The sequence below is a fragment of the Camponotus floridanus genome, unplaced genomic scaffold (assembly GCF_003227725.1).
Source record: "Camponotus floridanus strain SB8 unplaced genomic scaffold, Cflo_v7.5 scaffold48, whole genome shotgun sequence".
Lineage (NCBI taxonomy): Eukaryota > Metazoa > Arthropoda > Insecta > Hymenoptera > Formicidae > Camponotus > Camponotus floridanus.
In genome coordinates this window covers 942500-958796 of record NW_020229636.1, presented here as the reverse complement: position 1 = coordinate 958796, position 16297 = coordinate 942500, and the positions used below count along the sequence as shown (strand labels likewise).

Sequence of the window (16297 nt, the reverse complement as noted above, 5' to 3'; positions counted from 1 at the left end):
ATTGCATCCTCATTTATAAAAATGTTTAAATGAGAATATTTTAAATATATATATATATAACTGACTATATATAACTATTATCTTAATATTAATAAACAAATATTGTATAAAATTATTACTCTTTTGTGAAAATATGAATCATTTCTAATCAAGATTTTAGATTGGCAGTAAGCTGCTTTCAGTAAATATATATTTATATCTTGTGATTAGTTAGATTAGTTGTATTATCGATTATTGAGAGGATCTGTATATTAACTTTTGTTGCATAGAAAACATTGTTTTACTTGAGAATAGAAAAAATATTTCAGATATATTATCAATAAGAAAGAGAGAGATTTCCACATTCATAACTTTTGTATAACTTTTGTTACTATTATTTCTTTTTAAATATTTAGAATAAAAATAATTTTTCTAAAGTTGATTTGATTTTTAAATATTAAATACATATGTACTTTAAATATTAAATTTAAAATATTAAAAAAAAACAAAATTTTTTTATAATTGTGTAATGTATGGAATACATTTTATATATAAAAATATTGATTTTTCATCATATTCTGATATCATGAAATTTTGATAAAGTATTAAAATTTGTAATAAAACAGATTCAAACATAATACGTTCTGTTAACATAAATCATTATGCACTTCATTTTATGTGATTTCATATTTGCTCCATAAAGAGTAATATTAATCTCTAATTTTTGTAGGAACTACAAAATATATATAGGTAATATTATAATATCATAGAAGAAACTCTCTTTCTATAAAAATTCGACTTATGTCCAGCATAATAGTATAGCATATATATGATTGATTTATAACATTATGTTTTTATCTTATGATAAACTAAACAATTTTGTTGCGCGCGTGAAACAAATATTTTTTACCCTGCTTGAAACTTCAGCTACTAATGATATTCTCTCACTAACAATGGGGAAAAAATAAATATAATTCATTAATCTTTACAATTTAATTTCCAATATTTTTCATGATTTATATTTCTGTATGGCTTGCCATATCCTGAGTTCAATTCCTCCCCTAGAATTGTATAAGATATTTAATAATAATTATAAAATATTTATCTCATGTATATAAAGCTATTAAATATTATATAAAATTATATAGAAAGGTTCATTTCTTACCTTAAATTTAGCCTGCGAAGATCATCTCGTGTAACATGATATAAAATATCCTCCAGTGTATATTCCTCATATAGGAACTAAAAACATTAAAAAATCGTGTTCGTAAATATATATAAGATAAAGAATATGTAACTAATTTTTGTTCTATTCCTTCTCTTTCAGATATCGACAAACTACTTACCTTATCTATTGATGTGTCATCCACCTGAAGATCTCTTAACCAATCGACAAGAGCCATATTTGGATGCAAAGCAGTATTATTCTGTGTATCGGTAATTGTCAAAGATGTTGATTGCTGAGACATATTTGGCGAGATGGAAGAATTATAACTGCAGGAGATCATACATACATATATATACACACACATATACAGAGGGTCCCAAAAGTCCCGGACCGGTAGAATATTTCATAAACTATGCACTTTAGAAAGAAATGTTTCAGACAAAAGTTGTATGACTTGAAGGGGACCATCAGATAGTGGCAATGATTTGACATGGGAGAGTCATTTGAAAGTCACGTGAAGATCACCGTCAATTTCTTAAATGGAATTCCTTATTTTTTATTACATATTCGTGTAGCTTATCTCGAGAGCTTTCCAAAACATAATAAGGTATTTCTATAATAAAGTATTTTTTCATTAAGTACTTTTCGAGTTATGAGGCTTGAAATCATTTCTTAATTTTTACATAAACTGTAAAATATCTTGTAAAATATTCATTTTTCGATTATCTAACCTTTTAATAATTTTATGTACAAAATAATGAGAGGAATCAATTGGTGTAAAGAAAAAACAGTTGTTTTTAAGAAACAAATATGTAATTTGCAATTAACAATTGCATATTTTTTTTTAAAACAACTATGTGTTTTCTTTACACCAATTGATTCCCTTCATTATTTTGTACATAAAAGTATTAAGGTAAGATAATCGAAAAATGAATATTTTACTAGATATTTTATGATTTATGCAAAATTAAGAAATTATTTCAAGCCTCATAACTCGAAAAGTACTCAATGAAGGAATACTTTATTATAGTGTTTTGGAAAGCTCTCGAGATAAGCTACACGAATATGTAATAAAAAATAAGGAGTTCCATTTAAGAAATTGAAGGTGACCTTTACGTCACCTTCAAATGATTCTCCAAGGTCAAATCATTGCCATTATCTGATGGCCCCCTTCAAACCATACAACTTTTGTCTGAAACATTTCTTTCTAAAGTGCATAGTTTATGAAATATTCGACCGGTCCGGGACTTTTGAGACACTCTGTATATATATTAAAAATATACTTTTATACTTTTACAACAAAAATTACATATAATATTAATATATATTTTATGCATTACAATAATAAATAAAATAATAATTTGTTTCATACCCAGATTCTTGCCTTGTTCTTCTATTAATATTTTCACACAAATGTGTCAATGTATTAATTTGGGCTCTCTGTTCTTCAAGAGCTTGCTGTAATAACGTCTGATATGTTTTCTGGCTTTCTATCAATTCCTGAAGCAGCTTCATATTTTCCATTTTTAGCGCTCCCATCTGATCTCTATATTCTTTCCAATATTTATTATCAATGGAATCAGCAGTTTTTTGGGATTTTACAGAATTTACTGTTGACACTCCAGATGTTGATCCTTCTTCAGGTCCTTGACCGCCAGGTTGTACTCGTTCTTGTCCAAGTAAATTAGCTCCTAATTCTAGACACAATTTGTAACAAAAAACATGTTATATGGTAGTACTTTTTAAGTATTTTTCGATTCGAATATATCTAATCTATTAATTTTCCATGAAGTATTTGCCTAAACCAGATGTGTCAACTATAATGAAGTGTAGTAATCTTCTTACTGAAGCCGATTTTTACAAAAGATCTTTTATTATTAGTGATAATTTTTCTCTGAGATATTTTTAGAGTTGATATGATAACATACAATCTGTACATGTACACTTGATATATTACACTTGAGATACATATGAATAGCACACATCTGATTTATGTACCATATAATATACAAATATGAGGATGTGGCAGTTAAACAAACAAAACGTTCTTTTCTGATATCCAAGATTTAATTCTTATTGATTTATATATCCTGATATTGATCTTATTGATTTATATATCAAAATGTATCAAATGCATATAACGAATCTACTCTCTTTTCTGTTTCAGTAAGAAATAAAGATATTTACCAGGAGATAATACAGTGATAGCAGCTTGAACAGCATTTCTCACTAAGTTATCTAAGGCAAACATCCAATGTGGCTTTATACTGTGCATTCTTAGAACTTCGTTTACTGCCGTTTGAAATAAGTAAATAGCTAAATGTAGGTGATTAATAGCAGTTGAATCAAAATCCAATTCCTCCTTCAATGTTCGAATAGCAGTTACTATCACTTCTTGATTTTGCTCTGCGATATAATCCCTCAAACTACGCATAAGCAATACCAGATGACTCTAAAATAAATAATTAGTATGCTGATATATATATTATTTGTAATGCAATATAATATTACAGCTGAATAAATACCATCTGCAACACTGTTTGTCCTTCTTGATGTATACCTCTCATCCAAACTTCACAAATTTTTGCTTCATCTTGATTGAGAACTCTCGTTAATGTCATACGTCTTTGACTATCTTTTTTTAATAAATAAAATCCTTCCTGTTCCTCTCCAGATTTTTGTCCTGGTTGTCCTATTATTCCAATTGTTGATAAATATAAATAAATAGCATAACCATAATATAGAATAATGTTAGGGACACAGAAATAGAGAAAGAGAGAAAGAAAGAGAAACATGAATGGTTCATAATTTAATTAAGTCTATCTGTTCATAATTATAATAATGTGATAGCATTTTGTAATTTTAAATAAATTTCTTTATAAATAATTTCCAGTCAGTGTATTTTCTTGTGAAGTATCTTTCTCTATTGCTGTATATATTTACCTCCCAATTCAACTTCTGGTGATAACAGTCCACCAGATGAACTTCTTCGTGTTATTGAGGTACCTACTGTATCACTTTCACTAGTTTCTATTGATGGAGTATTTCCTATTGTACTACAAAGATATAAAGAGCAAGAAATTAATGTTATGTGTTATATAATAGAAACATGCTACACTTTCTTTACAATATTTTTGATGCAATATTTATACATTGCAAATTATTACAAGATTCTATGTAATTTAATTTGATTGTATCAAAACATTATATTAGCATTCTGCATGTTTAATACAATTGCGAAAGAAGCCATTTTATTATCTAAATAATTTTATATAAGGTGATATCAATAATATTTTATCTAATTATTTATATAATTAATAAAAACTAATTTAGTTATTGCATAATGTATAAAGCACAAATAGTTTTGTGTGTAATTTTATTATAATACACACACACATATTTTCTTTATATTTATATGTATATAGCTGTATATACACATCAAACAATTAATTCAAATAGCCTACTTATATTTTAAGTATAAATTATCTAGAAAAGATTAAATCAAAATTGATTATTATAGCATAAGGCAATGTTAGAAGACTACTTTAATAATCTAAATTGTTTTAATATATTGCATTTATATGTTAACCATTTATATTATATATGATAAATTTTATACTTAGCAAAAGCAATTATACATTAGTATATGTAATATGTAATTAATGATGATATGAGTATTAATATATTTTTAATATTTGTAAACACGAGTTTGTTCCTTTTTTTAAATAGTTAATTGAGAATTGCATAAATATATAATTGACAACATACCATTGTTTGCGTAAAACATAAAGGAATCTTGAAATGGATATGATTTATATAAAGCATCACTAGATTATATATTGAAACATTATGCAACATCTAAACACTCAGTGGCATAATATTTTGATATCTAATATTTTTACATAAAAAATAATTTAAAGAGACAATGCAATTAAATTTTTACATATGCAATATTAATCCTAAATGATTATGTATATAAATTGTTTCATATATTTTACCTTTCTACATTTCTACAAATAATAATGTGATACCAATAGATAAATTATATTTTTAATTATACTTTCCTTGCATACAAATTTACAAAGTTAGAACCGTACCTGTTAAAAGAGAGGGTTGCAGTAGGCATGCTGATAGGAGATAATAGGTGAGCCGGACTGCGTTCTCTCAACGGGCTTGACTTTGTTAACCCTCCACTAAATTTAATATTTTACAATTACAATTCGCAATGTGCGTTTTGGTTGTAAGAGAAGGTTATACTTTTCATACTCTTATATTGTATTTTTTAGAATATTGCAATTTGAGTAATACATTTTTAGTACAGAAGATATGATTAATAGTTAATGCTCAAAAAAATAATTTTAGGGAAAATATATAATTTATAACATTACATTAAAAATATATAATTTATAACATTACATTAAAAAATTAATTAAAAACATTAATTATTAAAAACATTAATTTGAATTTGAGTTGTACTTTGCTAATATTGTGATATGAAAACAATCGAAACATTTTATATTCATTGTCTGCTAATTAATTTGACAAATATTCAGCGACATGAAAAATGAGATTGGCATCAAAACTTAAAATAGATGAAGTAAATTGAATAAAAGTATATAATAAAACAAAGGCAGAAACGCCACGAGATATTGCAAGAATATTAACACAAAACGGCACATTGTGATAAAAATAAAAATTTTTTACAATACCTATCATCTGATTGAGATGTCTGCATAGGTGTAGTAGTGACAATATGATTATTATTCGTTTTATCACATTTCCCTAAACGTTCCAATCTGTCTGCGGGAACTGATATACTTCTACTGAAATCTGGAGGTGCAGCTAATCTGCTGGTCTTCTTTTTCCTGTTAAAAATAAATACATGGTTTTAATTATTTATAAAGCTCTCTATATAGTACTGTATAATAATGCTTTAATACTCGTTAAGAAATGGATCCTCCAACAGTTCTGCAGCAGTTGCTCTTATATCAGGATTTGGCTCGAAACAACGCAATATGAAACTTTTCGCTCTCTCAGACAATTCTGATGGTATCTCTGGATGTATTTTGTAATATCCTACCTATAAAAAAAGAACATAAATTTATTAGAAAAAAAGAACATATATTTGTTAGATTAATAATATTCAAAATAAATTTTGTATATTTAATATTATAAATTTACTTTAAAAACAGCTGCTTGTGGAGAACCTAGTTCGATAAATGGAGGCTTTCCAGTTGCCATTTCAACTATTGTGCAACCTAAAGACCAAATATCCGCCTAGAAAAAAAATTTGAATGATTATTATTTTGGTGACAAAGAAGTACACTTTTTTATCCTGAAGTCTCAAAACAAAATATTTAACAAAACAAACTTACAGGCGCGCCATATCCACGTTGACCCTTGTCAATAACTTCTGGTGCCATGTACTGTAATGTTCCGGTAAATGTTTCTGTACTTGGGCATAAGCCAGCCAAACGTTTCGACATGCCGAAATCAGATATTTTTACTACTCCGCTATATGTATTTACCAATACATTATCGCCTATATAGTACAATTTTATTTGTGTAAATATATGTATAGATAAATAAAAAAAGAATATTATACATTAGTAAACAAATGTAAAATTATAAATTATATACCTTTTATATCTCTATGAACTATTTTTTGATCATGGAGATATTTAAGACCCTCCAACATTTGTTTAGTGTAATATGAGATGGTTGATTCATTTTCTTTCAAAGGACCCCATTTTAATCTTAACAAAGCTGATAAACTTCCTAAAATTGTAAGAATGATCGATATATTTACAGATGTCATTTATACAAGTGTTACATTTTAATTCTTTCTTACCTCCAGGAACTTGTTCCATGAAAATTTTGAAATATCCATCCTCACTTACTGATCCTAAATACTGAACGATATTTCTGTGTCTTAATTGGCTATGTAATTTAATCTCTTCATGAAGAGGCTGTACATCGCCCAAATTTCGTTCGCGAATTTCTTTTACTGCAATCCTGACTTGTGTATTCAAATCGCGTGCTGCATACACCACGCCATATGTACCTTTGCCAAGAATTATACGCTTGTTTTGATCATCCAATTCATATTCGAACTATAAATATATAAACATTTTATTAAATTTTAAAAATTATATAAAATATATGATAAAAATAATAATTAAATAATAATTATAAAAACCTTCATGCAATCATCAGTCATGTAAGTATCCAAATCTGTAACCATGCCTTCCTGATCTCTAGTCATTTCTAAGATCAGATCATAAAATCTTTGTCTATACTGTACCGATGGCAAATACATTTGAAAATCATCCGAATTTTGATGAACGTATAAAAAAAGGCATCTCTCATCTCTTTTATATAAACTTACACTACGTATCATATTTGCGGTAAATAACCAATCATGAACTTGCTTACAATTATTTCTCATATTATCTGGACACAAATTCCATATTTGTATAGACTTCTCCTCTGCGCCAAGATTTACATTCACGTAACTCGGCATTAAAATTTTTGTTGGTTCCAATACTACAATCTAATAAGAAACATTATGCTTTTTTATATTTAGAGAAATAATTAAAATAAAAAGTGAATGTTCTTTTTAAGTATACATCCATAAATCCATAAATCTGCTCTAAAAGCAATTTTGTATTATTCTTACTTTAACCCAAAATATCCAGAAGTAAGCTGGATTGGTAATACATAATTATAAGCCATAGTCTCCCAAATTGGGAAGTAGATGTATCTCAGTAAGACGATTCCATTTATAAACTTACTGGAAACCGTATACTATCGCCAACTTCCGCCTTTGTAGCTTCAACAAAGTATTCCATCCAAAAACTAAATATGTGTTCCTCTGGTGCAATTTCAGCTTCCTCATTTTTTTTACGAAATCTGTTTATCAGTGATATATTGCCTATTGTCGATTTTAGATACCTAAAAATTAAAATAGAATTATTATATAAAATTAATATATAATAATCGAAATATAAATTCAATAATATATTAAAATAAATTTAATTAATATTAAAATAAATTTTTCAAAATATTGTATATACTCTTTTTTAATTATAAATATGTTGTTTTTTTTACTGTACACATAATTTTATTGTACTTACCAATTTGGTGGCTTCAATTTAAACATACATTCGGCTGCTTGTTTTGCTTTTGAATAATCTTCTGCCAATACACTAATTTCAAAAAATGTTGCTACGTCCCAATAATCCTTTAAACTTGGTAAACTGCCTTTCTTTCCAATTAAGTTATTTAGTACCATTCCTATGTGTTGTAACTCTTCACTCTTAGAAAATTCATTTCCAGCTATGACCAATAAAGTAGCAAGATTTATACCAGCATATTCATTAGGTTGAACCTGAATATATAACAATAATAATTATGTACATGCATTGATAGAAATTCACAATGATTGAAATAGCTTTTATATACATATATTATACCTCAAAGCCTTTTCTATACCAGTGAATCGCATTTTTCAAACTCTCCTGATCTGTATGTCGGCTCTCTACAAATTTGTCTTTATATATTCTTCCACATAAACACAGCATATCTGGAACATGATTTTCCTTCTTCTCTAATGCTTTTTCGATGACTTTTAGAGCTCTTTCTCGATCACCCTCTTTATTTCGTCGATTTAAAGCAAACGCATATAAATATCTTATAGCTGGAGTGTTTATATAATTTTTGTGAGTTGGTATAGTTCTTAAATCATCAACCAATTGTACCATTGCATCATAATCCTAAATGTAAATGTCAATTTTTAACAATATATATAATCATAAAAAATTCTTATTAAAAAGGACTTAATATACTTTTGTTGATATTTTACCTGTATTTCTCGAAATGAAATGAGTACATTTAAAACAACTTCTCCCGACAAAACATTTGGATCATCTAAACGTTTACGCATGTTATTCAAAGCTCTAGAGAGTTCTTCTCCAGAATATGTCTCGCGTGCCTTGCGCAGATCTGCTAGAAATTTCTCTTTCATATGTGCTCTGAAATATTTTTAATAAAAATATTTCTCATTAATACTATAAACAATGTTTAATTTTTTTGACAAATATTTATTAATATTAAGTAAAAAGTTTATATTATAATCAAAGATTTTTATTTATATTTTATTTATATTATTTATATTTATTAGATTTTCATTATATTATTTACATTTTATTTAGATTTTTATTTATATTCAAAAGTAATATAAAAGATTTTCACATTTGCTTACTTGGATTGTATTTCTACATCTTGAAACAATTTCTTGAGTTTCAGAGAAAGATGCTGTTTGGGATCTATTGTTTCTTCACCTGTAATTCTGCTGGTTGCTGGAATAGTAGCTACACATGAGCCACACGATTCCACAACACGATATGAAACAAATGTGTAGCTGCCACAGGATAACTGAAAATATTTTATAACATTATATATATATATATATATATATATTAAACATAGTTAAAATAGTTAAACATAGTTAAAATATAAATTATTTGTAAAAACTTTATCTTCCTTCTTATTAAGTAAGTCAAAGAACACTGATTAAAAATATCATAATTAATCACTTGTATTTTTCTTTGTTAATGATGCGACGAGTCTCTTATTTTGAGAATCGAGTAACTTGTACTCATTTTAGAAAAGAATCGAGTCTTGACTCAAGTCGAGTTATTTTGAGTACTAGATGCAAAATATTGATTTGATAAGCTCGATTAAATTGAAAATCTTAGTATTCGAGTACAGAACCATTAAATGTCTATTTCAGTAGCAGAACTAAAAGTAGAGAGCTTCAATTTTAATATTTGTTTCGCTAAAACTTTTAAAATATTTTATAATTTTAGTCGACTACTAATAATAATAAGTGCATGGTTTTTTATCATGCAACAAAAAAACATAAAAGTAACAAACAGAAATAAAAGTATAAGTTAGTTATTCCATGTTATAAAGCTATCAATTTCAATTAAATAATTTTTAAGTACAAGAAATGAGAAAAAAACACTTTGATTTTCTTGAACGAAATTAAAATCTCTCTTAGAGCATATAATAATATAAGATAAATCCCAATCTACAATAGGTAATTTAAGCCTTAAGAAATTGAACAATCACAGTCGAGTATTCTCTTCATACTTGATTGTGATTGGTCAATCTCTTAAGTCTTACGCCTTAGAATCTCATTGTAGTCGCCGTTTTATAGCTGGTTACTTGGTACACATTTGATACTCGGTACTCGATTCATAATTTAATGTAATAATTTTGCATAATTTCAGACTCGAGTTGATTGCGATTGATTCTCGAGTTAATCGAATACTTTTAAGAATCGAGTTTATCGAGTCTAGTACTCGACTCGTCGCATCACTAAATATTATTATCAATATAACTAATCTTAATAATTGAATTTCCATAGTACACTATTTGCAACCTTTATTTAATAATTATTTGCTGTATATTTTACACTAACTTTTAACACATATTCAAATGTCATTTTCTTCTTCTTATTCTGATTTATTAAATTAAAATAAATTGTTCGATATAATAATTGTAAACGAAATTAATATGAATACAATATAGTAATCTAACGCACACGTATCAGTGACAAGTCGTATCGAGCGATCGCGAACAATTGCGCGATCGGCCAGCACCAACAGTAACTGCTATATTAAGATCATGAGCTCATGTTTTTCTACTCCATATCGAGCGAAATTACATATTGGGTGCTTGTCTGACACGGATATCGTTTCATCTGATGATACTGATTACGTTTAGTTCATAATAGTTCGACATTGAATATTATCTCGTGCGTAACATATTCCAATTATTCCATTTATTGCCAATGACAAGAATATTAAAATTATTTCAAAGATTTAAATGATAACAAATCCACAGAAAGATGATAAGATAGTAATCCAATAAAGAAGTAATTAAGTTATTAATTAATAATCAATATTTAAGAAAATTTTTTAAATATATATAAATATAAAAAATTAATTTGCTCAAAATAATAATAATAAGTAAGCAAAATATACAAGATGATGAAAATTAATATTTGTCCAATTTTTGTAAATTATTGGAACAGCCAATATATATTATTACAATAATTGATTAAATTGAATATATTTTTATAAAGACTCATATAAAAATGTATGTAATTTTACAATAAAAATTTATATAATAATTCTTTTTACATTATATATAAAAATATAAAAAATAATTCTTGTATGAAAACAAAAGAGAGAAATAGATTTTTCTTAATTTCTCAATGTCAAATGTTTGAGAAATAACTGCTTGTTACAATAATACAGTCACTTGTATCTTGACCAATCTATTTACGAGAGCTTTAATTGAGATCATTGTTACAAAATGCATTCTAAGTCTGTGTAATAAATAGACAAGGTCATTGATATATTACCACTATATTATGCCTAGCATTTAGAATTAAATGCAAGATTTTGTATTTTTTAAAAACATACAAATGGAGAATATATACATACCTTAAGTCTAATCGTAGCCTCTGTATCTACATCATTATATAGCAATATATTTTCCTTCATTCCAAAACTTTCTCTAACACCGAGATGATAAAATAATGCAGACTGTTGCAATTGAATACTTAAATCAACAACTGCTACATCAGCATTATAAAATGTGTCCAATACATTAGTTTCACCAAAATCAAGCTTTTCAAACTAAAAAGAATATATACAAAATTATAAGAGATAAAAAGATACAAAACAAATTTTATTACAAAACAAATTTCTATATGTAATATATTTTTTATTTATTCATTTTTAAACAACATGAATTGATAGTGTATTTAATATTGACTTTCGATACATAAGAATCCTATTTTGAAATTAGCCTGAATTTAGGAAATTTATTATAAAAATTTGACACAAATTGCAAGTTCCTTTTTTGCTTTTATCACATTTTAAATTCAATGAAAAAGATATTTGTTTTGTCATTATTTTAATAGTTTAATTGTATTAAAAATATACCTGAATATGATGTATATTAGCATTGACTAAATTACAGGCTTGTCTAACTTCGTCCAATGCTTTCTTTCGTTGAGCAAGATGTTCCGGTTGTTGCAAATCCAAGACACAGGCCACATCCATTCTAGGCCTTCCTGGTACAGTTGTATGTCCTGATATGTCACTTTGCGTTCCAACACTATCGGTACTGGAAATGCCTTCCATGATGCCTGATTGCAAGGCAACTGTACAGGATTGTCTTCTTATATATTAAGAATATTTACATAGCTGTTATATTCAAGCAGCAACATACATAATAGATAAAGTTTATAATTACCAGTCATATCAATTATATCGCCACAAGTAGAAAGCATATTGCTCGAGGCTCTACCACTAGATATTTGTACTGTGCTATTATATTTTTGAGTTCTTACTTTATGGTATATCCCCAAAAAATTGAATGATTAAACTTGATGTGTATATCTATCGATAAACAAAGTGTCAAATGGATATCACCATCAACTGACATACCACCACTACAGTACATTATCTATATTAGACAAAACTACAGTAGATTATCATCTGCTAGAATATAAAAGTAAACATATATAATTTCTCGTTTTTACGATACTAGTTTTCCTCGTTGAAATTAAACGTACAACCATCACTCCTGGAAGAGATCACCGTTTACAAAATAAAGATAAAACTGCAAAACACATAATCAAAATATACAAGAGCAATAACATCCCAGGATACATTGAGAGCACACATCACAATCGAGACAAATTTGTCAGTGGATCACGAAACGAGACACTGAAAAATTGGCACTGAAATCGACCGGAAACGAAATTAATTAGCGCGATATATCGTGCAAAAAAAAATAGCAATTGTCGCGTGCACATTATAGAAATCACCATCCATCCGTTCCTTCTAGAACACACAAATCTCGAGTCGAGGTCATGCACAAGTGCGAGATTCGCTTGTAAAGCTACCGCTTCACAGATGGCAGCGAGATCAGAGTCTCGCTCGGCCGGTATAAAAATAGATGGTCTCAAGATAGAGCGCGAACCCTCTCTCTCTTTCTCTCTTCCGTATCGAAACTTCGACCGCAAATTTACTACGCGTTTTCGAATCGAGCGTAAATCATTTGAATAAGCATATGAGTGAGTAAAGCATACGGCGCAAATTGACGCGTAAGTCGTTTCACCTTGGCGAGAATATTACAAAATCATGTTACACAAGATGTGCCTAGAGCGAAAACACTAGAAAACACTTATGAATATTTCGATTCAATTGCGGATACGATCTTTCTTTAGTAAGAATTTTATCGTTATTTTGTATATGTATATGTTTGTTATTTTGTAAGAAATTTATTTCAACAAAGTTTTTTTCTTTAAATAGTAGCATGTCTTGTTATTCCATTTTACGAGAACATATGCTAGGTTAAATTTCTATAAAATATGAGTCAAATTATCATTATATTGTTCCCACACATATAGTATATTTATTTCAAAAGTAATGGCTTCTATACAAAACATTTGCAATCTTTAGCTTCGAAAAACGATAATAAGTTGCTAAGGCTGTCGTATCTTTTAAAATTTATAAATGGAAATTATAAATGGAGGTTACAAATGGAAATTTTTAACTTTATTAATCGTCTTTTGTAATTATATGAGACGTCAAAATAATAGTAATTAGAATTTTTCTGCATCCTTTTTTATTGAAATATCCTTGATATTTGACAGTAGCATATATAATATAAAAAAGAGATTAATTAAAAATATTTAGCTGCGAATAAATTCTAAGTAAATAAAGATAAATCATTATAACATGTTAAATATAATGTTAAATATAATGTTATATATAAATATAATGTTAATATAATGTTAAAAAATATAAATATTACATTAAAAATATAAATTTTAATTAATTGAATATTCTTGATATATTTCAATATAGCAAAATACAAAAGCTGAGTTTAAAAGATGTAAAATATGTTAGAAAGATGATTTTTAAATACATGTATTAAATATATAAAAATTCGATTCGATCAATTTTAAACTTGCATATTTTGCGATCGACTTGTATTACTATTATATATTTAAACATAATTTTGAATGAATATTTGTGGTTCTCAGATTGATGATATATATATATATATATATATATATATATATATATATATAAACCATCATACTAAATTCCTCGTATTGTTTCCTTTTTTATCAATCTTTATTAACGCAATTGTATAGGTTAAAACTCCGTGACATATATATTTATAGGTACAATGGGGAAAGAGATTCGTAGAATATTCAGTATGCATTTCTCAAGTGACATTATTATTAATTCATTTGGCTCAATTACATCGAATCTTTTAACATACCATCATATATACACGTCGTATCATATATTACATGTTAACTTTTATTGACCTTTCGATAAATGCATCTTAGTTTTTAAACCAGAGATGCATTATTTTTTTCATGGTTTCTAATTATTTTTAATAACAACAGAAGTAAAAAAGGAGTTGATCAAAAGACGTTGGTCGAAAAGATTATAAAAGCCGCGAATGCGGCTTGTAATTAATTATCTTGTAATTAACAATTGAATTTTCTGTTTCAGGAATATAACAAAAGCAACGAAGAGAAATGCATTCTGACGTAAAACAATATTCCTTCGAAGATAGCTGCGAGAAAAATGCCTCTCACGTTGCGTCGAGTTCTGCGAGAGAATCTTCGTCGAGGATTGTCCGACCGGTAGATAGCGAGATACTTTTGTCGATCGACTAGAGTCGACCCTTTACTGGGAGATTATGAACACTCAGACAGTCATACACCGTGGCTAGAGAAAGGAGGGTAACAAGTCTGTGGGTCATTCGCATTCGGTCGAATCGGGTGCTACAGCACGGAGCACCGTGGAAACGTACCAATGAACTCCACGCGAATAGGTTGTCAGGAACATGAAAGAGTCTCATGTCTCTTATATGTATAGAGATGCACATAATCCATTCCAACTGCCTCTCTTGCGTATACGTATGCAACGTGAATTCAAATTATTCTGCAATAAATCTGCGTTAAGGTAACTAAAATAGAGATATTTTTTTCACTTGCTTAATCGCAAAACAAATATCGATTTTTTTTAAAATAATTGTCACAGATGATAAGCCTCTAAAATTTATGGTTCTACTTATCGTTAGGAGATTTCTTTTATAATTTCCCTTTCAAATGAACGAAAGTTATTTTCTCATTCTTTATATCTCTCATTAATATGATGAATCATTATTTTTATTTAATTATAATTTATTATCCACAGGCATATAATATATAAATCCTTCTCTCGAAGTAGAAGAATACGAGATAGTTCATCAAAATCAAAATGACAGGAAATAAAGATGAGTATGTATGATGGAACGTTCGTATTGTGATTAAGACAAATAAAAAAATCAAGACTTGACAACCAACTTGACTCCAAGATGCAACATTATATAATAATCGACTCTATACATAAGATAAGTAACGCTCGTATTTATAGAAAGCAGTCATGAGATCGAATCTAGAAAATATTCGAATCTACAATTATGCAATGTGGGAAGGAAATAAGCTGACCACGATCGAGTCAGCCTCCGGCGCGCGCCGCGTATTCGTACGTACGCGGTTTGCGAGTGCGTGGAAGAATAGTGGGGCGCAGTGATGCGCGGAGCGGCCACTCCGCAGCGCTCCCCTTTCAAGAGGAGCACATGAGACAACGGGAGGTGAATCGCGAGTGCGTCTGGACCGCTCGTCCGGACGCGAGCGGGCTCCTTGGGATGCTGCTGTCCTGTACCAGGGGGTCCCCGAGAACTGGCCTGCTCCACGATCAACGCCAGACCACACGTCATTGCGCGCACGTGGAGGAACACCGTGTGTCTGATATGGGCCGACGTGCGATAAAACATAATTATATACTATCACAAAAAATATCAATCCTAAAACACGTTAAAAGAGATATAGGATATATTGATGCTTAATTTAGTTTTTCCTTATGTTTTTTTTACACTTTATTTTTAATCGATCACATATCAATGTTATGAAGATGTCTCTCTATGTTTCTATATAAAAAATCATGTATATGTATATATGTACATGTATTTAGAGCTCTATCGCTTATTTTAGAT

The 16297-nt window shown here is 28.3% G+C and overlaps 1 protein-coding gene across 10 annotated transcripts; it reads right to left on the bottom strand.

Moving 5' to 3' along the window:
* Positions 1-624: 624 nt before the first annotated feature.
* On the bottom strand, positions 625-13127 carry LOC105257525 (mitogen-activated protein kinase kinase kinase 15). Of its 10 annotated transcripts, none has more exons than XM_025412124.1 (24): positions 12804-13127; positions 12482-12729; positions 12169-12389; positions 11665-11859; positions 9411-9583; positions 9012-9180; positions 8623-8922; positions 8284-8537; positions 7942-8101; positions 7347-7700; positions 6999-7260; positions 6788-6925; positions 6523-6689; positions 6329-6424; positions 6088-6227; positions 5857-6012; positions 5245-5340; positions 4091-4203; positions 3673-3839; positions 3335-3599; positions 2520-2844; positions 1326-1473; positions 1145-1221; positions 625-1040 (listed from the first exon to the last, which is right to left on the bottom strand). In XM_025412124.1, the coding sequence occupies exons 2-24, from the start codon at positions 12516-12518 to the stop codon at positions 989-991; spliced, it is 4065 nt and encodes a 1354-aa protein (XP_025267909.1). In that variant the 5' UTR covers positions 12519-12729; positions 12804-13127; the 3' UTR covers positions 625-988. The 10 variants fall into 10 exon arrangements, with proteins under 10 accessions (XP_025267909.1, XP_025267910.1, XP_025267913.1 ...); XM_025412125.1 differs by having other exon boundaries at positions 12482-12694; XM_025412128.1 differs by having other exon boundaries at positions 12482-12627.
* Positions 13128-16297: the final 3170 nt, after the last annotated feature.

Coding starts and splice junctions, on each gene's coding strand:
- LOC105257525 (XM_025412124.1), bottom strand. CDS start 12,518: ATGCTTTCTACTTGTGGCGATATAATTGATATGACTG. Junction 11,860..12,168: donor CTAATATACATCATATTCAG/GTATATTTTTAA, acceptor TATTCTTTTTAG/TTTGAAAAGCTTGATTTTGG. Junction 7,261..7,346: donor TGACTGATGATTGCATGAAG/GTTTTTATAATT, acceptor ATATATTTATAG/TTCGAATATGAATTGGATGA.